General features: G+C 38.4%; 3 protein-coding genes across 5 annotated transcripts; 2 read left to right on the plus strand and 1 right to left on the minus strand.

Moving 5' to 3' along the window:
• Positions 1–413: 413 nt before the first annotated feature.
• On the plus strand, positions 414–16,332 carry LOC116767640 (uncharacterized). Of its 3 annotated transcripts, XM_032658058.2 has the most exons (5): positions 414–581; positions 9,863–9,956; positions 10,876–10,972; positions 11,532–11,705; positions 11,785–16,332. In XM_032658058.2, the coding sequence occupies exons 2-5, from the start codon at positions 9,936–9,938 to the stop codon at positions 12,726–12,728; spliced, it is 1,236 nt and encodes a 411-aa protein (XP_032513949.1). In that variant the 5' UTR covers positions 414–581; positions 9,863–9,935; the 3' UTR covers positions 12,729–16,332. The 3 variants fall into 3 exon arrangements, with proteins under 3 accessions (XP_032513949.1, XP_032513951.1, XP_032513948.1); XM_032658060.2 differs by lacking the exon at positions 9,863–9,956; XM_032658057.2 differs by lacking the exon at positions 414–581 and having other exon boundaries at positions 9,434–9,956.
• A 1,462-nt stretch (positions 16,333–17,794) lies between these two features.
• LOC116767277 (myeloid differentiation primary response protein MyD88) lies at positions 17,795–21,468 on the plus strand. The gene is made up of 6 exons (XM_032657534.2): positions 17,795–18,065; positions 18,312–18,535; positions 19,298–19,482; positions 19,644–19,809; positions 20,123–20,282; positions 20,553–21,468. Exons 1-6 carry the CDS (start codon positions 17,938–17,940, stop codon positions 20,857–20,859), a joined length of 1,170 nt encoding a protein of 389 aa, XP_032513425.1. The 5' UTR covers positions 17,795–17,937; the 3' UTR covers positions 20,860–21,468.
• An 860-nt stretch (positions 21,469–22,328) lies between these two features.
• LOC116767276 (elongator complex protein 2) lies at positions 22,329–27,443 on the minus strand. The gene is made up of 13 exons (XM_032657533.2): positions 27,210–27,443; positions 26,785–27,073; positions 26,495–26,707; positions 25,957–26,172; positions 25,264–25,463; positions 25,002–25,149; positions 24,517–24,705; positions 24,156–24,278; positions 23,675–23,840; positions 23,229–23,493; positions 23,077–23,140; positions 22,758–22,911; positions 22,329–22,477 (listed from the first exon to the last, which is right to left on the minus strand). Exons 1-13 carry the CDS (start codon positions 27,333–27,335, stop codon positions 22,348–22,350), a joined length of 2,283 nt encoding a protein of 760 aa, XP_032513424.2. The 5' UTR covers positions 27,336–27,443; the 3' UTR covers positions 22,329–22,347.
• Positions 27,444–27,574: the final 131 nt, after the last annotated feature.

The raw sequence follows: 27,574 nt of genomic DNA on the forward strand, positions 1-27,574 counted from the left end.
GAGCGTTACAAGTCGTTATAAAATCCTGACGATAAGTAAATCACTCAGCTGTCAAGTTTGCTTTTATTTAATAGTTCGCTCTTCATTGTTTGCCTCTCCGGCATATAAATACCAACTTATCATGCTACCTAAGTATTGCACCAGATGTAGTCCTATATACGACAGGCGACAGAGACTCACCGGCAACGTGGCGACTCTACGACCGAGTTTCACCGTTATATCGCTCATGTAGAGTTCAAAATAGTTTATCAAGCAAAAGAATTTGAAGAGAGAGAGAAGGCGTTTATTAGACGCATCGGAGCGTTTTGAAAGTCAGTCCATTGGAAGTGTAGAGAAGGAGGTCAGTGTGCGCGGGAAGTGGGTCAGGGCGGATGCACCGGAGGCGTCGGCTCGGCGCTGGTCGGAGCTGATCGGGGCCGGTCGGGGGCGCAGGCGCGCGCCGCTCATCGATCGCCGCCCACGCGGCGCAGCACTCGAGTGCTCCGCGAGTCGCGACGCGAATCCCGGGCTGTGCCCCTCGAAGATGGCGGCGTGAGCGCGCGCCCGCGGCCTCCGGCGGTCATGCCGCGATGGCCAGAGAGGTAACCGGCGCCGCCGCCCTCCAGCGTCCCGTTATCACTGACACGCCCGACTCTCCCTGAGCCCCGCACTCTCCTCCCGTCAGTGAGGTGTGATGCTGCAGCCGGCCGCGGTCTCCGTGTCTCTCTGGGCGGTCCCCGCGCGTCCTCTCCTGCCTCCGTACCATCCTCATCGTTCAGTCTATGTGTCGTGCCAGAGCCGTGTGTCATGCCACGCTCTGTAACAACTATCGATTACTTCCCCCGACTCGGTTCGCCTCATCCTATCTCGTGTGTCGTACATCTTCTGACCGTACAGCCATCACTCTCAGTCCCCTCGGTCGTTCACAACATTCGTCTATCATAAGTCGTGTAGATTTAAGTTTCGTCTGACTCGACGGGTACCGTCTAGTGCAAGTTATATAAAGCCTGTCGCTAGTTCTCATGACTGGTGAATGTGATTCGTATATACATACATTGTACTTGTGATACTCACAGCCATCACGAAGCACAGAAAACATAATGAGTAGAATAGTTAGTACACGGGGCACGAATCCGATCCGTGCTACTGTGAAGGCTCCTAGACGGACGTAGAGGGTCGTAGCGGTCGTAGCACCGACTATCATGTCTGAGTTCTCTTGAATGTTGAAAGCAAAGACAAAAATTCACACAGGAAAGTAACATTGAAATAATAATAATATTATGCATATTTCTATGTAACCTTTTTATCGACACCGTTAAAGTTATATTTAAAATTACAGTATTTAAATTAATGATCATAACTTCAAAATGACGGTTCCATGAAGTTGTGGTAAGTTCTTAGAATAACTGAAGTATAGAAGTAGCTCTCGGTCCCTTTTATTTATATATCTATATACACATATGTATAGTTCCGTTGGTAGTATGATTTCTCTAGAATGCGACATGTTTTGCAAAGCTATAAATAAGAACGGTCAAATAGTTTTCGGAAACTATGAAACACTTTTCAGGTATATTTTATCGATGTTTTTATAGACATGTCTGGCGATTGTGTTTGTCTGAGATGATGTTTGAAACGAAATAATAATTATAAAAAGTTATATCTTGAAAAAATGGATGAATGAAAATTTCTTCCAAATATCTGACAATAGTAATTTGTCAAAACTAGTGACGTGAGCGATATTATCAGAAATGTCTTTGATACAAGGATTACGAATTTTTAACACCTAGGAAGGCTTAGTTATTTTAATTATTTTCCAGAATTTGGTTAATTTGATAGTTCAAGATGATGGAGAGTGACCAACAAAAAATATATATTTTCGACTAAAGTAAACTTAAATTAAAAGTTAATGACGATTCTTATATTGCTATGAGCTGTCTAATTTACTAATATCTAAGTTATTATCTGTGGATTTTTATGAATACTGTTATAATCGAGAGCAGTCAAAATTTCGTAGAATGTAAATATTTAATGTTTGTATTAGATTAAATCAGTAAAGAATTTTGAATTAGAAAAAATATATAAACCCGTCTCCACCTTATGATGTGACGGAATTTAAAAAATATCCAAAGGAATAGATAGAATATTTTAGAGTCGGACATTAAAAGCATTTACATCTCTAGCAATTAATAAGTAGAATGAGTAACAGTTCCTTAAAAGGATTGGGGTTAATCAAATTTTACTTGTAAAAGCTACAATTTTCTCACTCCAAGGAGTATTATAATGTTACAGAAAAAGTTTCTTTTTAGTTTTATAGTGACGTTTCTTCCAAAAAATTATTTTTATCTGTTGTCGCTTAATAAACATATAACTAATAAAATTTATAAATGAGAAGCGATATTGGAGAATATAGATTTAATTAAAAATAAAAATTAGTGTTTTTAATGTTTTTTTTTAATATAGCTATGTACATAAGTAGTACATAAATTATCGATTGACAGTATAATAATTTATTTATACGCTAGTTGTTATACAAGTCAGTCCGGGTACTTTGTAAATTGGCAGAATAAGGATCGATTGTTGTCTGTTGTTATATATGTTGTAAAGAAATTTCGTCAATAAACCTTAGCGTATATATGTACATCTGAGGCCAAGAGCCCATGACGGCTAGGCGCTCAGTATTTTATAAAAGTTGAAAGTTTCTCTGTACATCTCTCCTACACAGGTAAGAACAATCAGCGAGTATAGAGTTTGGGTTGTGGTTGTGGTTACCTGGGCAGGCAGCATGTAGTAAAGGTGTAATAGGAACTTACTCTCATCAAACTATAAAGCACCTTTTCTTTACATTTTCTTCACACAAAATATTCCACACCACGTGCACAGAGTCCGGTGTAAATGAAGCTTTGGATGAAAAGAAATTGTGAAATTTTGTAAGTAAAGGAAACTGATACAGCGACAGCAATACAGCAATATCTGGGGCAAATTATATATGTGCCATTTGAAATAATGCTCACTCGAAAAATCCATTTCCATATGTCTCCAGGTAATATATAAATTCAGATTTTATACTATAGCGAAAGTACAATTATAATTTCTAAAATTTCAAGTGTTTCGGGCAACGGAAGCAACCGTCATAAGTGTGCGGCGATGGATGAAGAGCTTCATAAAGTAATCCCGAAGAAAATATCAAAAATATGGTTTTATACTTTGATGAGAGTAAGGTTCACCTTTACTACATGCTAACTGCCCAGTAACTACAACCTAAACTCCCATACTCGCTGATCGGTTTTACCTGTGTAGGAGGCATGTGCAGAGAAACTATCAACTTTTATAGAATACATGGGATCTGGCCGTCGTGGGCTCTTGCTAGATGTAAAGCATGTCACTTTAAAAGTAATTTAAATCAGTATACAATTAAGTTTATAGACATTCGTGAATTTTTTTATATACCCGTTCTGTCTAAGACGTTAGTTGTATCCTATATGGCCAGTACGTAGATGGATAATGAGTAGAAGGCACAGGCAGTTCTTTATCTTAATTCAGTTTACGAGCTTGAAATATTTATATATAACATTAATTTAATTAATAACGTAAATACTTATTTGGGTATCGTTAGCAAAGCCATCGAAATATATGCGACGTTCGGTGGAAAAGGTTTGGTAGGGAATTATAAAGTGTGAAATGTTACTAAGACTTACATTACCTACTTATTATCTATATTGGATTGTTACGAAGACAAACTTTTTTCTGTCTTTTTTTTACTCTAAATAGTTTGTATGGAAATGAAAAATTAATGAAATAAGACTATATATATATATTTCAGTGAAATTTAGAAACTAGTTATTGTTCACGAAAATTTTTATGACGTACAGTGAATACACGTCGTCGGAATGTCGTCGTTTCCGAGAAATAGCGTATTTCAGATAAAATAATGGCATTAATAGATTCTGTTGAGTGCATTGTAAATTACAGCTCTAGTTTCGTCTTAAACGAGGTTTGATTGACAATACAGGAACGGGCTTACTTCTCGCAATGACATCAACTCCTAACATTTATGACGACAGTGTCATCCGTAAAGCGAACGGTGAAACTTATTTCCGTTGTATGTCATTAAAACAAATTAGACTATTTACTAATACAGGATGCTTAGTACGAGTTAACATTATTACACTATATACGCAGCGTTTCAAGTTTCTCATACAATAATCCACGTCAATTATACAATTTGCGAAGATTTATTAATGAAGCGATGCAAGTTTGGACTAAGCATATTGAAACTGCTTTATGTTTTAGAGCACGCCTAGTTACTTAAAGTTATTTTGTTGGTGATAATTACTATGGGCTATCATCAGTAAATGAAATCGGTTTTGTATTTCAAAAGCAACGTTAATTCTTTGTTATAATAATATGAAAAGTAATATATATATATATATATATCTTGTGTGTCCAGAAACTTATAGATTTTTCTAAATAATTATTGTATAGAACAAGTTATTTAAGTTTTGTCTTCCTATACCTATACGATGTGATATTTCAAAGGTTTTACAAAAATAACACAGGCACTTGAAGTCATTAGTTGAAGGGCACCTCGAGTCTGGTTCGCCCTTGAAGGGTTGCGGCTGATGGCTCTGATATAACGCTGTCAAATACTAAGCTTTGCAACTATCATATATTAAGGCTAGGTCTACACATACAAGTTTGCCGTTTAACGGAACAGTACACATGTGTAATTGCAAGTGGTATTTTATTCGATAAAAAGTTTATTTAAGCGCATACATATGATTTTATTTATGTCTTGTCTTGTCTGGAATCTGTCATTAGAATATATTGCTTTATATAAAGTAAGATGAAATATTAATTTTTTTTAGCGAAAAAAAAAATAATGATTTTCTTTGTCATCTACTAAAATCATCGAAGTTTTTTTCGAAGATAAGGAAAATATGTTATAATTAAAACGAAATATCTTTAATAATTACTTAAAGTAGAGATCTAAATAACCCAAATTCTTGGCTCCATAATTTGGACTTGATTGTTCAAGTGATGCTTTAAAAAAAAAAATGTTTTATTTCAATTCATCAAAGTAGAGATACTTAAAATGGTTTGTTAGGTAGCCGATTTTAATTACTTTTTCTTTTATTAATAGTCTGATTCCTTTTTTGGTCTGGTGTAATATACGTGACTGCGAGAACTGATTCACGGACCTCTCAAAATGAGTCTAATTTTCATTTAAAATCAGACCTGTTATTTTAAGACTTATCCAGCCAGTATCTGGACTTTTGTGGGTCACTTCCTATGTTACTTGTGCGGCCAACGATCAACTTATTTTCGTAATGTCCAAAATATAGATAGATGTATTTTAGAATCTTTAAAGGACTTTTGAAACATACATTACCAGATAAATAAAAAGCTTATGACTTTTCATACGAACTCCGAAACAGTTCACACTAAGAATGAAAATATAGTTTCATTTAAGAGGCTGTGTTTAAAACTCGGTAAAAAAAAACACGTTGCATTTCCCGGCACTCGACGGCCGCTATAATTGGAGCGGTTCATCTAATTACGACGAAACACGTGGATAGAGGGCGCTTAGTGCACAGCTCGAAACACTCCGAGAACGTCTTGACAGATGTAAATGACGAGTCTTTCATAAAAAACGAGTAACACCTACCAGGGAACAGCATCGCGTGTCTCAGTGTGACTGTGTTCGGCAACTGCTGGAAAATGATAGGTATCGGAGAAAACGACTGTTATCAAAAATATTACATTAAACCGCCCACGCAAAGAGAAGGGTGTTGTTAATCTGAAAGCAATGTTTGTGTGTGTGAGTGTCTCTGTGACATCGTACCTATCAAACAGGTCATCGATTTCGATGCAATTTAATTCATTGGAAAATCAGTTTACTTGTGGTGGTTCTTATCTATGTTTGCCCAATATCGGTCCAGCAGCGTAAGGGTTTTTCCAAATTGATGCAAGGCATTTTTTGCCTATGAATACTCCATTACGAAGTTCACCGGTTCCAGAAAGATCTTTAGGTAGTAATTTAAAAGTAATTTTAGTTTCCAGGCAAGTGCTTTAAGACGTAATAATTTTTTTACCGGATATAATTTAATTTAAAATACTATTAAACAATTGCAGATACGGACAGGCGAAATCAGGATCTCATGGACAGTGTTGACGGTCATTGCGAGATTTACAAAAGATTTTAAGAAGGTTCAATTAAATTGGAAATTTTTCATCAGATTTTGTTTTACATAAATTTCACTTTACTACATATAACTTAAAAATCATAGAACTTTCAAATTACCTGAAAAAAAAATTCTTCTTTATTACAAGATGATACCGATTAATATATTTATTACTAATTTTGTTTGTAACTTCGCAGTTCAGTAGCCAGCTTGTACATTTTATTTAACGACGTGACTACTGACTACGTTCAGACGAAGTCTCCAATCTCCGTACCCACCTGAATAGGGGCTTTCCTTCAAAGTGATTTTTGGTTCTGTGTTATGGAATGGACGTAGAATAAACTTGTATGGTATTATAGTAATAATGTGTTTTACATATAATGTCCGATTTCTTGAAACTTCTTCGTTAACATAAGTCTTCTGCATATGTAATATTTGTCATCTCGCAGCCGTAGCGCCATCTTATAGGACGGCCGTGTGTTTACCGCAAGTTTGAATCGTCACTGGATACGAAGCGTCTCTCGTTGCTATTTGAAGATTTATGAATGATAAATTGGAAACGCTCCGTACAGCCTCAAGGCAAGCTACTGTAGTACTAATTACCCTTGCAATTACTCTATGAGAAAAAACTTTCTCTTCATTCTATCGAAACAACCATTACGTTAAAGTGTTTTATTTCAAAGGAAACAGCGCAGCTGAAGCTAAATAAATCTTTATTATAGAAATGAAAAATTGATAAGATTATCAAACGACTGATTTCCTTTCCTCAAAACCTTCTCAAACAGTCTCGTCTCGCGTACTAAAATATTAATTGACCTTACATATGTATTGACGTCCGCTCCGAGACATTAATATGAAGTGTTTATTGGAGAAAACAATTAATTTATTTCTATATACAAGACTATCGTGAGTATTCATTAAAATAAAACATATTACTTCGTATGTAGTATCGCGTAAAAATTTCCATCTCGTCTGCCGGCGATCACGGCCGCCGCGAAGTAACCGAAAATATAAGTTATATTTTAATTAATTTTCATAAATTAGAATTGAATACTAGCTTATTTCATGTAACTGTTAGTAAGACGATCATTTTAAATGTTCTTTTTTTAGTTTAATTAAAATTACTTGCGCAGAAAAATTTATTAAAATATATTGCTAGTAATATTATTGCAGATAATTAATTGTATAGTCTTTGTTTAATCTTCAAAATATCTAAAGTCATTGTTTGTGAACTTGTTTTAAGTCGTTACAGAATAACATGGGTGATTTAAAGGAATCATTTCTTCTGAGGGAGACTTAACTATCATGTCTTGAGCTCATTGTCCACTGAATGTTTAAACCAGCGCTAGTACGAAGGCATTATGTTTTATTAGAGGGCAACTTTTAAAAGTTTACGTATTCTCGAATTACTTACGAAGAAACTGTAAGTAATTAGTTAAACTGTAAGCAGTCGTAGTAGGGTTCAAATTTAACTTCTAGAACAATCTATTCAAACTAAAAAAATACTGTTCGTCTAACAAACTGTACGCTTCGCGAATCTTGAATACTCATAACACATACATTGCGTTAAAATCGTCACACATTTTAGTATTAATATTGGTTATTGAATGAAAAACGTGAAACGGTTCGTATGTTCGCGATGCACACTTGTGATAAGCGTACTGGTCAAATCAAATCTGAAATATTTCTCAAAGCCATCGTAATCATCTAACGCACATATTTAAGAACACTTAACATATTCCAGTTAGAGATAACCTGTATCCTCATTGATTAAAAGTGTCAACTAATTCATTAAAATTACTTTAGGTAGTCATCAACTTAAATAAGAATAATAAAAGAGACGTGGGTGAAAATGAATCTGGTGGGAGGGCGGCCATGTTGTTTAAAGTTTATGAAACATTTGATAATATCTCGTGATATTTCATATTTAATGTAATTTGCCGACATTTTGTCTGAACGCCCACAGCAAAGTAATCTTCAAAGTATGAAACAGATCTATTTAAAAAATGTCTTCTGGTCGTAATACGAGTCTTAAACATATATTTTTAGTCTATACCATATAGCTGATGGATTCCTGCATAATCTATGTATTATGGCAGCTGAAGATGACATGGCAACCATCATCACATTGGACAAAAGTAAACAATATATAAATAATCTTTATTAGTTGTATGAGTTTCGTTAAAAGAGACGACATAAATAAATTAAAAATTTAATAACGACCAAGAAAATATTACAGCGCTTTAAATTTCGATATAAACTCCTTGTCTTAAAAAAGAGTATGTTTTTAAAATAATAAAGGTACTTTTATACATTATATTATACTTTTAGTTTAAAATATCAGATTACTTGAATATTAAACATGATTCCCTTCGTGTATACAAGCTTTATAGTGTTTTATTAATTTCGCCAACGTTTTCCACTCTCCTTAAATAGTTTGCGTGCCGCTCTCTGTCTGCTAACAGACGGAATTCGGTTAGAAATATAACTCGCAAAGACGGCACTTTATATTAGAATATACTCGGAGGTAGAACTTTTTATGTTATGTATAACGTGTTATTTATAATTATTATTATTATTATTAATTAAATTTTTAAAGCGACTTATATACATATATATATATATATATATATGAGTAAAATAATAATATTTCTGAACGTAGCACTACACACGATGTCTCCCCCGATTCCTATTCAATCATGTTACACTGCAAAGTGAGAATATTTATAAAATAAAAACTTAAAACTTACCGTTAGCAGTGACACGTTGCGAACTTGGGGTAAGCGTACTTAACGAGCTTTCCTTCAGACGCTGTACGGGCTCTACGACTACGTAACCTTGCTAGTATTCGTTACTACGAACGTAGCGTTTGCGACCAAATAAGCAGTTAATACATTTGTGATTGTTAAGTTGAAGATATGCTATTCACTTGGCGATATCGTTTATTAAAATATTGAATATTATGTAGTGATAAATTCAAACTAATAAATTTTTGGATGTTTGTCAGTGAAGCTGTAACTTGACACTCATCTTCGTACGCATCCAGTGAGATGTTCTGTGTGAGTTTATCAGTAGTGTTACGATGACCCTCCGCCTCTGAACAGCGTCAGGTAACGCAAAAGACAGGACCTCTTATATACTCGTACGTGTATGTGGAGTGCATTGTCGGTGTTGCTAATTTCCAAGACGTTACGGCATCGGGTAGGGCGCTGCAGTGCGGGACCGAGGGTCTCCGCGGGGGCGGGGAGGGGGAGGACCGGGGGGAGCAGGCCGCGACCCGGTCACGAGTCACGAGTCGCGAGTCGTCAGTGCGGCCGCGGCGCTGGCCGGCGCTGGCCGCTTACATTATATCGTATAGGATGACATACATATACATTAGCGTTGCGAGTCTGCGGAGCCTCCGAGTGGATGATGGATTGTTATTGAATTATAGATAGTTATCACAATTATACAATATTATAAAGGGCTTTTAATATTTTTTACAAGTGATTTTATCAGAGGTGTAGTGCTCCTGTCGCCCGAGGGTGTCTCGTCGTCAGTCTCACTTCACCTTCTGCGTTATCTCCGACTACTCACTCACTGTCCACTCACTGACTCACGTATACACTCATTATATCGTCGGGATAAGCTTGCCGTTACTTTTTAATTCATTTTTTAAACTGTCATGTGACTGAGTAGACGTTTGTTATTCATGATTTAAGAGAGACTTCGACTTGTTCCGGAGTAGAAGTTAAGTGACATTCAAGTGATAAAGTGTGTGAGTGCGTCGTGACAATGATAGTCGAAATACAAGAGGTAACATCATCAGTGTTAGATGCACCCTGTCCCCGTGCCCCGTCTCCCTTTCCTCCTACCCCTTCCACACATCAGACCTCCAAGCCCAGCACACTCCATCACTCATGACTGTAAATAGCTGAATCAGTTTTATTTGCATTCACTCAATAAACATATTATGAAATTAAAAAAAAAAAACAATGACCGATGTGACAACTGTCAGAGCTGTCAATGGAATCAGCTGATCGTGTGACGTGTAGGCTCCGCGGCCAGGGTCCGCGGCCGGAGTCCGTTCGGGCCAGTGTTGGGGAAGTCCAGTTCGGATTAAAGATCGTCTAGGGCGATGTCAGTAGGTCAACGCACAGTGCGTGCGGGGCGGGGCGTGTCAGTGAGGACGAGCGCGGGGGTGAGGGTGCGGGGGGAGTAGGTCGCTCGGGCGTTGCACCGCTGCATCCAGTGCAGGCTCTACGGACGCCGGCTCGGCTACGTAGCGCCTACACTGCACACCTTTTATGTTCCGTAGTATGACAGTGTCATGAAGTGCCGCGATGGAACACTCTGATGTTATATTTTTATACGATGACTTTAAAAATAAATTAAATGGTAATTAGACGGCGGCGGAACGCTTCTGGACGTCTCTAGTATACAGAACACCGAATGTAGAGCATCGAACCTTCTGAAGCCAGCTTCCGTAACTGGAGTTTGACGGTTTTAAAAGAAAAAATCAAATTAAACAACATATTCGTTCAGTGTCCGATCTTAAAACTTTTTATTCATTTACGAACGATTCGATTCATTTTATTATCACGACGGTCATTCATACAACATGATTATTTTGAAACCCGCTTCTTAGAGAACCCGTAACTCTTTAGAGCACTGTTCTATTATGTATCTACTGTAATGTCCTCACATTCTGTAAAAGCGATGTATTTGTTAACAGGAGGTTAGAGGGAAGAGGCCTTTTAAGATATGGGACAGTTCGAGGAATGTACGGAAGGGGCTGGTGGTGACCAGCTTCGAGGAACTCATACATAGAGGTCAGACATCATTACAGCTGTACTGTATCTTCTAATGTTGTTAAGATGTCTCAGCTTCCCGTCCGGGGATCTTCTCCGGTTTATCTTTGTCGTGATATATCCACCTCTCTAACGGTTCAGGGTCGATGACCCTCGCCGCGTGACCCGGTTTTGTATCCAGGCGGACGTAAATTCAATATTTATATGAATGAACCCTTCGAAGGCGGTGTGAGTGCAGCACTGAGACGCAGACATAGAATGAACCGCAGTGGTGACTTAGTGCATTGTAATTAACGGTGGACTTAAAGCTTGTACTCCTTAAAAAGTATACTATAAAAATATTATTACAATTATGTAATATTTTCAATACTTTTAGGTAAAAACTGTTTATTTTATCTGATTATATAACCTTTTGAAGGACTAGCTATTATGATACATACGGGGCTAGGAAAAGTACCTATGACACCATTCACGAAGACACTTTTTGGAATATAGTGTTTACGAAGACACCTTTCCCTCGCACATGTTATAATAATCGTTAGTTGTTATAATAGACCCAGCTCGATATTTTCGGTTCCAGGTAAGGAGAAGCTATCAGTAGCGGCGAGCGAGCCCGTGAGGCTGGTGCTGGAGAGTGACGGCACTCAGGTCGAAGACGGGGAGTACTGGAGGACGCTCCCACCCAACACTGTGCTGCTGCTGCTGAGGCAGGGGGAGAGATGGTATCCTACAGGGGTCGACGTCATCAAGGCTGGTGAGCAACCCTCTCCATCTACACCTCGTTAGTGACTCTGTTCGTAACAAGCGAAATATTTTGTTGTGATACATTTCAGCGATATCGGCGATCCCCAAGATTGTGTGCGAAACGATACACGCGCTCGAGTTACACGATGAGACGCCTTCGTGGAAGATCATGGACAACAAGGGGCGTGTCACAGTGGTGCTGCACTGGGACCAGCGACCCCAGGCCTCGCCCGCGGCGCGCTCGCCCTCCCGCCAGGTCAAGCCGGACCGCAGGCCCTCGCTCGTGATCCAGACGTCTCTGGAGCGACCGCAGCCGCCGCCGCCCCACATCACGGTCGTCAACCACGACGAACCTGGCCCGGCGCGAGCTCGTCTCTCCCGCGCGTCCTCGTCTCTCGACCACCATGTCCACACGGCGGAGTGTCGCGCCGCACCGCCGTCCCACGCCCCGCATCAGCACCCTCCGCACGCACCGCACCGCCCGCCCACAGACGAATGCGATTTCCACTGTTGTGCGCTGCACGAGGAAGGGCGGCGTATCGCGGTCCACAAGAGCGTTGCCACCTCTCCCATCCAGGACTCTCAGCCTCGCGCCTCTCCCCAGGGAAGGCCGAAGGGTCACGTTCGGTTTCTAGACGCGGAGTCGGCGCGGCGCGGGGACCGGGACTCGTCCGAGAGCGAAACGGAGAACACTCTCGTCGAGGACGAGGCCGTCACTTCGGAGAAGTTTCTACTCCTCATCGACCAACTGAGTGTCGACCAGAAACGACACCTCACCATCAAAGACATTGGCATCATATTGGAACGGTTAAGTTCGAAGATACTCGACGTGGAGCGCCTCGATCGCGAGTCTGAGTCGGACGACTGTTACAATTGGACGATAAAGGCCACCATCAGGGGGGACGCGTTGAGGGAGCTGGGTGTCATCTACAATGGGAACTACTACGCCATCAGCGAGCACCCGGGCTACCGGGAGGAGAACGAGGAGGCCGGAGACGAGGGCGAGGAGGAAGAGGAGGAGGACAGGCTCTGATCGGGCCTGTGCGGCGCGGCCGTGCCCGCCGCCGCCGCGCTGCGCCTAGCGCTGTGCCGCGTCGCCGCGCGCTGACCCGCCGCACCTTCACCTTACCCTGCCGCTCTTGCCACCCGAAACCTCCGAAACAAAGCAATATAAACTCACAAGGTTTCGTCGGTGAGCCGACCGGGACCCGGCGTCCGCCTCGAGGAACGTGGACAGCGACCAGCTCGGGTGACGGACCGTTTTCGGTTAACCTGATTAGGATGTGGATGTCGAGGAGGTCGGAGTCAAGCCGGTGTCGTTAGATCATCGCAGCCGAAGTTCACGGCGATCGAACGCGGCGCGATGAAAAGACTTTTTATGAAATTTTTAAATTACGGATAAGCGTGAACCGCTCGATCGACACGTACGATGACGCTGAAGAGTATATTAATAGTTAATAAATAGCAAAATATAATAAGGAGAAGTGACTTCCTATCATATGTGAGGTAACGATCGCGTGTGCCGGTCACGACATGCGATCGGGTATTTACTGTAGAGTAAAGAGTATATCCAGTGTCGTTAACTGAAGCACAAATATTTATCATCGACGTATTGTCTGTATTACTAGATAATAATAAACTATAGAACGTTTAGGAACGAATTACGGTGTCACAGTTTGGGAATCAGATGTTTTTATAACTTTGTTATTGGTATGTAACAAACGAACTAAGTTTTCGTTAGTCACGGCTCACGGCATATCCACAGTCGATCACTAGTGTTGCTGCAGACCCAATCTTCGTTTCTTTCATTTGTTACGCCATCGACCACACACTGCCCACCGCTCTAACATAATCAGTATCTGTCATCATCGTCACTCTGATACTCGCTGTAATGGACACCCGATCATTTAAACAGCTAAGTCTTCATGCAGCCATGGAAGGAGCGAGTGCAGTTAAACGAAACTTATTATATATGGCAGTAAATGCTGAATATTTAGAAATTAAACTTAGATGGATTGAAAGGAAACTCGACCGGGCTAGACTGAGGAGCGGTTTGCTCTAAGTGCTTTATTTTTATCTAACCAGTAAGTCGAAAACGTGGCAGCTACGGTCGGCGTCAAGCGAACCCGAGGCTCGAGGGACGTCAGGTTCGGCTGATGTATTCGGTGTTGAAAAAAAAGGTTGTAACTAAAATACGAATGTACGTTATCGCATCGCATCTTCGCATCGGTATGTGGTAGAAGTAAGTCGATTCTTGTATTTGTAAGGTCTATGATATATCGTAGTATTATTGTATAATTTACTATTGTATAGTTTTTAATTTTTGTATAGTACCGATATAATAAAAGTTCAACAAGTCGCACCGCTACCGCCCCGGGGCGGCGCGAGCTGTATAGTTGTGTAAGGTGTAACATTAATACTACCGGGTACCGCGTGGACTGGACACGGGAGACGGGAGACAGGAGAGCGCACTCACATCACTAGACTCTGAAAGCGAATCTTTACTGCCGGATGTCGATGTTCTGATAGATACTTTCGTTTGTGCTGTCCCTTTATTTCTTGAGCACTTATGACGGTTCATGAAAATATTCATATCGTTATATATATTTTTCGTTCACTATACAACATATTTACAAATAGATTTATCAAATTCATTGATTAATGTATTATCTCAATTCCAACACTCAGTGAAAAGAATAGGTCATAGGATATTTAAATTATAAAATTGAAATACGAAATGTGTCTATGACAGAACCGTGACATTGCCATTAGCAAAATTATTTTCATGAACCGATAAATAAACCTATCCATTTTGATGTTTTGATACATATTATAAGAATATGATTTTAAGGTTTGATATTGTGACTTGTCTTTATGAATTCTAATTAAATAATTTCTATAAAATACTATTGTTCTAAAAATTTAGGTGAAGCTATTTCGAAAAAGTGGCAAGTTCTAATGAAAGAATAATGTGACTCTACGGAACAGATTGGCTTACGATAAAATAATAAATAAAATAATCATGTTGATAGTAGAAACAGACTATAATATTATTATAAAAGCGATTTAAAAATATATTTATTTTAATTTAAAATACCAGTGACTTCAATGAACTACATCCGATGACTTCTTTTAGATGTTCACGTATGTTATGAATTCAACCACTGCCACTAAAAATACATATGTCGTACATCATTTATTAACCAGCTACAAATCAAGCAATGCTATGCCATCACTCACCCTTGACATCTGATTGCAGGATTGTTATGAAAAGTTTTGTTAAAGAACGTATACATTTTAATTGTAATATTATGTGCCTATTGAGTAATAAAGTAGACATTTTTATGTAGATACGCTTTATGGAGAATATGTTAGTGTAACGATTGTGGCAACATTACACATGTAAGAAATTGCGATTATTGAGAAACATTAGATATATTATATGTTTTCTATGTAAACGGTTCTTTTTTAATGTTATTAAGAAGAATTAGGTCATATTATACAATCACCCGTTGCATTTTTTGTACACAATTATAGTTACATAAAATTTTATAGTCTTATCATGGTGTATGTCCCTCAAACGCAAATTCAAAAGTATCGGGGGCGATATAATTATGACGTATATTGCGTAGGTACTGTGCTCGGAATGTGTGCCAAATCGAATATTCGTGATAGATTAAAAGCGTTAGAATAAAAATGAAGTCACTGATATTATTTCTAAGTGAGAAGTTTTTATTACGTAAATAAATATTTAATACACGGAATGGAGGAGTGTGAATGTTCAAATTTTATATCATTTTTTAATATGTTATTGGCTCAATATAAATTAATAATTTGATCCCATTCGGTCTCTACGCGTCACTCATTTCATTCAGATTCGTGTTTGTTTTTTTTTAACATATTTTGTTATAAATATTTTCGATTTCTTTTACCTATATTTTCTGTAACCGGAGAAGTAAAATTCGAAGATTCACCAACTTATCTTTAAAAATATATAAAATACATAACACCGCCTTGGTTCTATATAGGTGTTTAAGAACGCCATCACATTATCGGTTTCACTTTAGGCCACGTTTAACAATATTTTTATTACTCTGGATGAAAACCAGAATTATTCCATGTTATATGTTATTTTCTCTAGTCCTGTAACTGTAATCTTCCACGGTATTCTAATTCTAAGTTTCCACAGACGTTGTCCGGTTAACTTTTTCTATTGTTGCAGACGAAAAGCAATGATTATAATCATTTGTAATTATTTTATAAATTATAAGTATCGGGTTTTTAAGTATGTATCAAAATTACTTCAAAAATATCGAAGTCTTTAAAAATATACCACCTCCTTTGTTATGAAAACTTTTATGTCAATAACCTAGATAGACAAATAACATGTTTAGTACTAATGTATAACGATGTGAAGTACGTAGAAAGATTATTTTTTAAATTTGTTTTATAAATGTACTTATAATTTGTTGTAATGTCTGTCTCTAAAAGACTTCGATATTTAAATGTAAAGACAGCGTATGTGTAAGTTGTTCTGTTTTTGATGACTGTGAAGACCGGATTCCGTTAGTAACATTAAGCGACATCTCGAAAAAACTTCACTGCCACTAATTTAAAAATAAAAATATGTGAAATGATTCCTTTCTTTCATTATATTTATTAACTATACCTGTCACGTAAAAGTATTCAAAGTATTTAAAGAAAATAAAGATAATAATCATCATAATTTATTTCAAATATCTATTTAATTCCGCTTATATTCATAACTTAACAAATAATACGGAATAATAAATGTGGGGACGAACGAACACGTGCTATGTAAAAGCAGGTTAAGTGCTGCTTGCCCATCTGAATACCTCCAGTTTCTTTGTCGTTTATTAAGATAAAAGGGTATAAAATTCTGTGTGCGTGTCATGCTCCCACCAAATTCCTATAACGGCTGGTTAACACTAAGGTTCAACGCTTTGTCTAAGGCTTAACATTCTTGTATATATCTTGTATATGGCAAACATTTTACTAACTATCATCTAGCATTGCTTGGCACGTGTCCATGCCTTCACTTAACATCAAGTTTAATATTTTGATACACTGGCCGATGTAATAATCTTCGAAGACTTTGACCTATTTAACGTAGATCCAAATTCCCAGAGCTCCTTGTTGTGGTCAATATATTAACACTCGGAAATCTCGGAAACCTGGGATAGACATAGAAATGGATTTTCGATTTCAATTTTTAAGGAACAAGACATTATTTCACTGGAAAAATTTAAGACAACGGATAGAGTCAAGAAATATTTCACATCGAAACCGCTGTATTAACGATATAGATCACCTTCATCCACTGGACTCCATACAACACCGGACAATTCGTAATGTCGACCTACTGTTGTGAATAAACTATCCTGAAAATAAAAAAAAATAATATATGTATGTAAAATCCCTTAAAGTAAAATGTAAAAATGCATGTACGGACGCTGATAATAATTAATTTTATGAAATTTTAAAAACTTCCTAGCGTTTATTTTCACTTAACGATTATACCGGCAGATATGAAGTTAATTGCAAAAATACCTTAGATAATTTTGGAAAAGAGAAGATACTCTTATACTGCTGGACTGAAATTAGCCAAACATAGATAAGCACCGCAATGTGAGTAGGGTTTCAAATTAAAATGAAATACATTTTAATCGGTAGATCTGTTTGAGAACTACAACGCCACAGGCAGCCCTACATGGACGACAAATTTATGACACCATTATTTTTGAGTAGTGGATAAAAAAAATCTTACAATGAAATGAAAAAAATAATAAATAAATGACGAGAAAAAGATCACTTACGACTTATGTGTTTAAACCCGAATCTGAAATTTGTAGTTAAATTTTAAAGTGAGCAATTTGATAAAACGCTCATAAGTAAAACTAAATAATAGAATAACTTATTCTTAATGTTCTTAAAATTTAATTTAAATTCAATTGTATTATTATTTTTCATACAATAATATATTTTACAACGCACAGAGTACAAATTTTAATACTTAGTACAAATTAATCGTCTGTACGGGACAAAGACATTTCTACAATATGTCCCAATCATGTAACAACATTATTTCATACTTGTCTTATGAATACACAAACAGAACTTGATCAATTTACTTTGGCGTTTCTTAGAAATGTTACGAAATGAAAGTGTGCCAAAACAAAACAAATAGTGAATTATCCTAAAAGAGAGGGAAAACGGACAATATGGTCGGTGATTTAAGGGCCGTGCCGTTGTCTGCGCTCTCATGTGAATCTCGAAACCTTTTATCCTCTCGTTTAAATGCCAAGAAGATTGTGCCAGTCGTCGGACACGACCAAATATCGCGACACAGGTATCCTTTCCCAAACAAATAGATAACCGCGTAACTACAGTAAACAATTTAAGTGAATCGAACTATAATAATGATGTTTGTTTCTATATTAAATTGATATTATTTTATATATGTATTCGGAAAAAGATCAACGTAGTGTAGTTTTAAGGCATATACACTGAGGAAACTCTAAACTTGAGACAATCTCTGAACTCGACGACTTATGATGATGTTTAAATGTTATGAATTCGTGGTTTGTTACTGCAGGGACTGGAGAGGTTTAGCGTCACTTATCAATATATCGAGCGAAGCCGCAGCTAGTATAAGATGTAACGATCGCGAGGACAGGACGGACAAAGTTTTAAACATATGGATAAGCAGGAACGATGGCACCGCTACACTCGGTCGACTCATGGACTTTCTCCAAATACTTGACAGATTTGATGTTTCTGATGATATATTGGAATTGGCCAGGGATAATAAACTTATAGGTCGGTATCATATTAAGAGAGATTCAGTTCATTTCTTTATGTGTATTGTACAATATCATCAAAAAGCATGATTTTGCTCCCAAAATTCAAAAAAAATAATAAATAGTCATTTTTAATATGAAACACGACTGTTTAACATAAAAAATTAATTTATCAGTAGTAAATTTCTAGTTTTTATAGCCGTCACTAATAACAAAATAAAACCCAAATTAAGTGTTCCAGGTCAAAAAGCTATCTTAACTGTGCCATTCATGAACAGAATGATTTCGGTAAACTTATATTGAAACAATAATTGCCTAATAATTTTATTCCAACAATAATTTAATTAATCAACAGCATGAGATCGAGATAATATAAAAATATAGTGAAAAATTATATATTAGTACATTTTGTTTATTTAATAAATTAAAGAAGCCGCTTTCTTTAACAAGTCTCTGACATCGGATATTCTGTTCTTGCTATTATGTGAATATTAATAAAACTTATATATTGATTATCTCGGACTAATATTTTTAATAAACAATAATTTCAGATACTAAGTAAAAGATGTTCTCATCAATAGATAATAAATTGATGGATATTAATTTTTAATAAGATTTTCTACCTGATAAGTAATTATAGTATTATCAGCGAGATACAGAGTTGAAAATGATTCATTTTGGAGAATAGTTTAGTAATGCACGCTCAAAATCTTATTACGCAAATATATATGTTAAAATGAAAACTAGTTCGTTAACCCGGTGTATATTCCGTTCTCCGTAGGCAATCACAATCAGATAGCATGTAATCCTGCGATAGTCCTGGATGGAGCGGACGATGACTTCATCACGAATGATGACAGGTTGTATGGCGTCCCGCAGCGGTATCATGCGTACGTGCTGTTTGCTAGGGAAGACAGAGACTTCGTTGATGAACTACTCAGACGGATGAGACAGGCCGGTTTCAAGGTACTGAATTCAGTCATCAATGTTATACTGACGTTTTCACAGTAGGATGTTTTCTGTAACAGTCTTTGGTAATGAAATCTATTACAAGGGCACGAAATAGTGAAATATAAATTAAAGGCGTTTCTGATGGGGTCTGCTTCACGAATGGTTTATGTCCTCAGCTGTGCACAGAAGACGACCTGATAGCGGGTCACGCGACGCCGTTCGAGCCGGTCTCCCGCCTGATAGCCGAGCGTTGTCGGAACATCGTCCTGGTGTACTCCCCGGACTTCCTCCAGAGCCCCGCCATCGCCTTCTACATGAACCTGGCGCAGGCGGACGCTATCAGTCAGTTACATTGAAGTGACTATGAACATGTCTAACGCGTGTTGCCTCGTCTCGGACATGGAGCGGCTAGCGTTCAATAGTTTTATTTATATTAAGGAATCATTTAATGTTCGTTCAACCCGGTGTACAGACAAAAATAATATGAGAGATCTGTCCGCCGCTTGTAATAGCTACATGACTGAAACCTATATTACTCTGTGGCGATGTCATACTATTCTAGTGCGCCACCAGCTGCCTGCTGGTTCTCAGTGGCGTTAATTTAATCATACAATATACTAGTATGTTCGTTCTATTATTTCAATGTCGTTTTCAGGCAAGAAGCAGCTGAAGATAGTGCCCGTGATGTACCGGGAGTGCAGCCTGCCGCGTCACCTCGCCTACTACACCAACCTGAGGTACGCGCCCCACTCGAGGGTCCCCTACGACTTCTGGGAGAGACTGTCCCAACGGCTCCGGATCTTTGATGGACCGAGGTAGGGGAACGACTTGCGATAAATTAGATATTATTGATGTTTAATAAAAACATTAAAAGGGCTCGTGGATATGATGTTTATTAGAGCTTTTCGGGATTATAATTTCCTTTTGATGGTGTGCTGAGTATTAATTGTTGTTTTATATTGAATTAAGTTTTTTCACACCCAGCCACGTGGATGCATGAAGTCCTTATGTATGGGTATAAATAACTGAACCGGTTTGGGATAAGACCTTTTAATTGTATTTGTCATATTTTCATAAAATTTCAGGATCACAATGCCGAACTCCACCTCCAACACTGATATCAGAATAACGGAAACCTCACACAGTCTCAGCAACGGGCACCAGGTGAACGGCGCCATCAAGACATTGGCTTTACCGGAACTTCCGAAGGAGACATCCTCCTTGACCAACCTTCACCGTCTCTCAGACGAGACGCCCACATCCTACGAGACGAAGTCACTCAACGGCTCGAGGGATTCTGACGACGGCAAGAAAAAATCTGGACCCTTCAGGAAGATCATGAACACGTTCAGATTAAAGAAGCAAAAGAAGGCGATCAGCGTCGAAAATTAAAACCTTGCGAAACCTACGGAGGACCAAAAAGAAATGTGATGAAAAAAAATTTATTTACCAAAAAAATTTTATCACAATAAATCCCTCGGCTTTAGAAGCCTGGAAACCAATATTATATAAGTGGCTTTAAAACCTTTTCTATGAACGTTGCACATTGCGCACAATTTGATCAACTGACAAGATTCTTGTATTAAGAATGTAGGTGCCGTGCAGTTGATAAATGTTCTTTAAATTAATTATACATTAATGTTAATTACACGATATTATTAAGAGATATTAAAAAAAACAATTTACTGTGTTACATAAATGAAGCATTATACATTTTAAAAAAGAAGCATGTTTCCGAACGAGTGTTAATCATTAAGAATATATATTTTCTTATGGTAATACTAAGGTTTAGGTTAAGTTCGGTAAGCAAAGATTAAAAAATAATTACCGTTTAAACGTTACAGATTATATATTCTGTTTATTTTTTTTTAATGAGTTACCATTCTGTTATAACGACTGTATATCCAGGTGCTTCCAAAATATTGTTATTGTATCTGTGGACTGTCTCCGGGACAACGGACTGTTGACGATTGTATAGTTTATTACAAAAATGCAAAGCAATTTTTGGTGTTTGATTTATCCATTAATATAAAAAGCTAGGCAGCAGCCCCGGCGTCGCGCGGACTACAAACAATATATTTAATTTTGATAACTATTAAACTTATATTATGATAACTTTCAGATGGTACGCGCGATTTGAATGATTTAAAAGGTAATTTCCAGATACTGATGTAGGCTTGAAATTTACATTGGTAAGACTTAATACCGTATTTATGTAAATAGCTTTCCAATAAACGCTTTAGCGATGCCATGTTTTTAAAAGTTGTAAAATGAATATAGTATGTTATCCTCAAGGTAAAGAGATGTGCCACCGCGGACTTTTCTGTAGACCTGTATAAGATACACAATTCCACCATATATCATTTGGTTTACCAGGCATAAATCAGACGGCTCATGGACATCTTCAACAAATATCATTAATATCACAAGACTTACTAAACCCTTCCTGGAGAATCACGCTATAGAGTGGTGATAACTGTTTGATAATCGATGCAGTAGTTTTTCCGTTTATCGCGAACACACAGACAGACAGAGAGACAGGGACATTGTTTTATAATATGTATTGATTGATTATTTCCGAGTACGGATTGATTTTTACAATTAAGTGTGTAGGTTGCAGGTTATAAGAACATTATACAGACCGCGGACTCGATGGTCCCGGAAACCAAAACATGGACGAACGAGAGGCGAGTCAAGGCGAGAGGTCACAAATGTTACATTCATAACACGGTTACTGTTCCGCGGTTTATACGAGACGGGGATGCACGGAACTATTACACACGGACTAGATTAAAATAATAAGGTATTTGTTGAACTGTGACTCTATACATCAAAACGCTTCGGGAATTAATAACACAGAAGACAGTATTATATATATAATCAATATTCTATATACAGGGTGTTTATTCTAACAAAGTTGTCGCTCCCACAACTCGCCAGCACCAATTCTTTGTCACCTGATGTCCTCGGCTTGAAGAGCAGTCTCTTCACCGTGAGATGGTGGGCTGAGCTGTAATGGAACACGGTGCTTCACGTATCAATCTATATCAAGCTGCCAGTCTGGAGTCAGCCACGGCTCACGGACATGGCTTCAGTAATAATTTAGTCTCATAAATCACAATGTCCTTCTCATTCCTGTGACCTTCGCATGCGTCTCCGTCGACTATCACGTGAAGTTGACCCTCACTATATAAATGCCTTCTACTGGGTATGTTCCAACAAGTCATTTAACAAGAGATTTGTACCAACTGAACACGTCAAGGAACAATTAGTCTTTTATTGACTTTTACCTGTTGTTCATTTCGTGCAGTAAGCTCCAGGCGAGGTCGAAGCTGTAGATCCTGATCCGGCCGCAGTCCGTCCCCACGGCCACCACTTGCACGTCAGCGAGGGGGGCGAACGACAGAGCGGTCACCGACGAGTTCGGGACCTCCAGTGGCTTACCTGAAACAAAACACGTACAGAGCACGGCTTCCTCGTCGTTACATACAATATGTTTGTTACACGTCGTTGCAAATATTATCACAGTCACATATTCAAGGTGAAGCTGGGGAATCTGGTGAGGGTAGTTTCATCGTACAATAATAAATAACCTAAAAAGCCTCTCACCCAACAAACCGTAGTCTCTCAGCGATGAGTCGCTCGTTACTTCCGTTTTGGTCCAAACGCAGACCTGCAAAGTAATAAATGTATTATCGTACTCACGCCAAGGACATAACGTTGAATATTGTATGTCGCTGAAGAGTAATCGTCTACCAGACCTTTCCTTCCCTGGACCCAGTGGCGAAGGCGTGTCCAGCCACCGCCCAGGCACAGCACCAGATGATTCTGGTGTGAACGCCGTTTGTCTTGTCCGTGTGTGCCGCGACGGTGAAGGAGTTTGAGCCTTCTCGTCTCGTGTATAAAGTCCACTTTCGGTCGCGGGAAACGGAGAGTAGGTGTCGACTGTCCGGTGAGAAGGCCAGCTGTGTGACCGTCAGCGTGTGCGACACCAACTTCTGGATCTGCTGCCAGGTCTTGGTTTCCCTGGAATCATATCTCGTTAGTGTTAATATGCGTTGTTTGTTTGTTTATTTATTTTATTGTCTGCGTGTTAACGTTTCGCCAGTATTTATCAAGTGTATGTGGCTCATTACTTATTCCCAAATGGATTGTCTATACTTTAAAGCAGTCTTGTAAGTCTGTGTAGTCAATGAGTTTTCTTCACCACACTATGACGGCCGCGTGCTCCTGCGTGGTGCTGCGGCAGGCGGAGGCGACCAGGTCTCCGTCCGGGCTGGAGTCCACACAGAACAGCTCGTAGCCGTGGCCGTACAGTTTGTGAGTCTCCGGCCACAGAGTGTTCTGCATTAAAATCTCCTCGGTCGGTGGCTCTGGAATAGATCATGAATCATGCATACCAGGACATAACTCGGATGAAATTTATATAGAGAGAATTTATTGTAAGGTACCAAAGTTACTCTGGAGGGTCACATTCTTTGAAGTCATGAATATTTAACTCGGTGGAGACAAACCTCCCCAAAGAAATTATATGACTGTCAGCCAAACGTACATTTCTTTAGAATTTCGTATGGGTGAGATACGAAAAAATATTTTTATTCCAAAAAAAATATTATCACTGCTGACAGCTAGTTAAGCAGATATTATTTAAATAAAACTTGTATATTTGTGTTGCATGCGTATCATACCGCGCAATTCCACGGGTACAAAGTACCCGTCGCTGTCGTCCCCGTCCCCCGCCGCGTCTCCGCTGAACACGGCCTTGTTGGAGAGCCCCAGGGACGGCACCGACGCCCCCTCGGGGTTACACACTGGAATCAATATAAACATATGATTGATATGCCATGAAAAACTGTACTCAAACATCCCTTCCTTCGTGCACATCATTTGAATGGGACGGACGATAACAATGGCGGTGTAAGGGTCATTACTCCTTGTAGAAGCAGTTCACTGGCAAGGCGGTATTATATGAAGCCTAACCCTTGAATAAAACTCATTTAGAACTTCAGAACACCGCTTTAAAAAAATTACATATCACCATGGTCACACCTTCAGTACAGTGCAGCTCCTCTCCAGTGATCCTCTGGAAGTTGTGGAGGAAGTTCTGGGGCGGAGCGAACACTCGCAGCACCTTCTCCTCGGCGGCGGAGACCAGGGTCGACGACACCAGCGACACCGAGCACAGGTCGTACCCGTGCACCTGGGGCCGGGATATCTCGTGCCACTCCACTCCGGCACCTGGGTAAATTTACGTTCGATCGCTGGGTGTGGTCTCAGCGCCACCAAGTGTGGTTGGTTTTTGGAAATGGATGGATGAATGCATTTTTAAATTTGGATGTTGTCGTTTTTAATAGATCGTGCCCACTGAGATCTGAGGTCGTGATAATTTGTTAAATGAAAAATAATTAGTCTGCTTCAGAATATAGAAAGCTGCTCATAACGCGACTGGTAGCTAGTATAACACGTTTCATGTGAAGTTCCGCGTTTCAGAGCATTTCAGTGACAGAGGCTGTCCGAGTCATCATGAGGTGTACCGTCTGCTCTCCTCCAAGGCGCGTGCAACCTCGTGGTCTGATCCAGGGCCACGCTGACGAGGTACCGTCCTCGAGACTCCCACCGGATGTCTTCCACGCCAGCGAAGTGACCGCCCACCACCACAGACGGCTGCCACTGTTTGCTCTCCTGGAACAGAATTCCAACATTTTAATAATTAATTTGTCTTGTTAAAAATTTAATTGATTTTATATAAATTGATCTCCTGTATTGGTGCATATTATTGTATACCAAATGAGTGACCTTATCCAGTCTCCATATATGTAGTGATCCATTATATCCGTGGCCCAGTACGGCGTCCCGGCCAAACCTACTGCCATAGAACCCGAGTCCGTTCCCTCCCACGTCTCCCACACGAACACTCTCCACCCACACCTCGGAGAGCTGCCAGATGATGAGTGTCTTATCAAGGGACGATGTCAACAGACGGTAGGTGGCGCCATCTACAACACGTTATTGATAACTCAATATTCACAGCCTGTGTAGTCTGTATATTAGTTGTGCTCAGTCAGTGTTGTTAGATAATATGATGTCCAGTACATATAGTGTAGGGGACCACTGTATTACATTAGGTTCCGTCACTCATTCTTCCTACTGACTACTGAGCACAATATTGTCAATTCAATATAAGTTTCATTGGACGTACAGCCTCCTTCAGCTCATGAGTTTTCTAACTAACGTCTTCTGCTGATATAAACCTGCTTTAAGAAATTAATGTAAAAAAAAAATACCCTAGAAAATGATAATTATATCTCTTACATAGAGCGAATTCTTTGACAAATTTTTACTATGAGGGTATATTTAAAAAATCATGAGAATTGGTGAGACACCTAGTATAAAAAAACAAAGAAAAATAATATTAGTAATGACATTTCATGTTTTAATACCCGAAACTATAACAAGATAATCTATATTAAATCAAATAAGTTTAAATACCTTCATTTATATTTTTTTCCCATTGAACACCGTAAACCCAGCCTTCATGACCAGCTAGAACTGCGTCCAGTTTCACCGACCATTCCTGATTGTATGCCATGAACGTTTTCTCCTCCACCCTGACACCGCTAGCCACTGTCTCTTTGTGTTGTGCAATTTTCCACAATCGAATGTATGTGTCTTGTGATGCCGACGCCAACATTACTGTGCTTTCGTCTGAAGTCGTTCCCAGATAATTAAACATAATAAATTGTGACATTCAAATTTATTACACACTTTACTTGTGATATTTTATTGACAAGAAAAAGGAATATTTAACTAAGTTAATTATTATTTTTTTTACCAAAGAATCCAGATAATAATTTGACAATAATTAATAAATCAAAATCAATATACATCTGATGTCAAGGGTAAAACATTATATGTCCTAATTATTTTTTAATTTTTAAGATTTCCGAGAAGTTAAACCAACTTTATTGTTGGCCAGTTTAGTTATAATGTTCCATGTAATTAAGGTTACAATTAAATAATAACTGACCTACATCTACAACATCCAGCCCTCGAACCCAGTCCTCGTGTCCCACGAGCGCATGGACTCTATGATACCCATCGTCATCAGCAAATATGTGCACTTTATGGTCATCAAGGGCACAGAACAAAAGAGGTTGATTACATGTTGGCAGAATGTGTGCATGCAGAGTGAGACATAGTCCAGAGTTTAAAGAAATTATCTGTTTCAATGTTGTGATACCTGAAAATGATAAACAAATAATTTCTGAGGAAATAAGATATACCTACATTACTATACAGAAACATCAAAAAACCTACCATTTTTTCTCTCCCAAACTCTCACAGTCGAATCAATGGAGGCGGTATATACCACTAAATTTTCATCAACATAAACTCCATAAACACATGTTACACCATCATTATGACCGACGAGACTGCTTGTGATACTCCAGACCCCGTCCACTAATGACCATATTGCAGCGGTTTTGTCAGCAGAACATGATAGGAATTCTGTACATGAGCCACCAGATTTATACAGCCATTTCACTGAGTTTACTTTTGACTGATGATGGCTAAGTACTGTAAGAGGGTCTTGGCCTTTAATTTTCTATAAAATAAATATTATTCAAGTAAGTTTTTTATTTACAAGACATTTTAATCACAAGAAAGTATTTAACAAATTCTTTAACTACACGATATATAATTATTTATAGATCTTTTTTTTTATTTGAAATATTATTTACCGTGTCGTATATAACAACAGCATTTGAAGCGCCGTACACAATAAGCCCTTCCTTATTCCAATCAACAATCTCTGGAACTCTGTTACAAGCAACTGAAGTATAAACTTGCTCTACAGATACTTTCATGTTGTTATTTTTCAATATTATTGTAAAACAAATTCAACATATTTTTGTTATTTGACAGTGTACTTCAAAGTTATAACTTCTAGGTTATGTATTTGGTAAAGTCACATTTATTCATCTTGTCAAAGTTCAAACTATCTGGCATCTGCTTTTAAACTAATTAAAAACAGCCATTGAGGAAGAATATCCTTTTAATAACTTAAAATCTTGAACTATTTTGATTATTGTACAATTTTTAACAA

This window comes from Danaus plexippus, assembly GCF_018135715.1.
Source record: "Danaus plexippus chromosome 9 unlocalized genomic scaffold, MEX_DaPlex mxdp_26, whole genome shotgun sequence".
Taxonomy (NCBI): Eukaryota; Metazoa; Arthropoda; class Insecta; order Lepidoptera; family Nymphalidae; genus Danaus; species Danaus plexippus.

Excerpts from the sequence above, each read along its gene's own strand:
- LOC116767276 (XM_032657533.2), bottom strand. The coding sequence starts at position 27,335 with ATGAAAGTATCTGTAGAGCAAGTTTATACTTCAGTTGCTTGTAACAGA. Across the intron at positions 26,708-26,784 it reads AGTTTGGGAGAGAAAAAATG|GTATCACAACATTGAAACAG; the intron begins GTAGGTTTTTTG and ends TATCATTTTCAG. Across the intron at positions 22,912-23,076 it reads GAGAGACTACGGTTTGTTGG|GTAAGCCACTGGAGGTCCCG; the intron begins GTGAGAGGCTTT and ends GTTTTGTTTCAG.
- LOC116767277 (XM_032657534.2), top strand. The coding sequence starts at position 17,938 with ATGGTCGGTGATTTAAGGGCCGTGCCGTTGTCTGCGCTCTCATGTGAA. Across the intron at positions 18,066-18,311 it reads GACCAAATATCGCGACACAG|GGACTGGAGAGGTTTAGCGT; the intron begins GTATCCTTTCCC and ends TTGTTACTGCAG. Across the intron at positions 19,483-19,643 it reads TGAGACAGGCCGGTTTCAAG|CTGTGCACAGAAGACGACCT; the intron begins GTACTGAATTCA and ends TTATGTCCTCAG.
- LOC116767640 (XM_032658058.2), top strand. The coding sequence starts at position 9,936 with ATGATAGTCGAAATACAAGAG. Across the intron at positions 9,957-10,875 it reads TGATAGTCGAAATACAAGAG|GAGGTTAGAGGGAAGAGGCC; the intron begins GTAACATCATCA and ends ATTTGTTAACAG. Across the intron at positions 10,973-11,531 it reads CGAGGAACTCATACATAGAG|GTAAGGAGAAGCTATCAGTA; the intron begins GTCAGACATCAT and ends TTTCGGTTCCAG.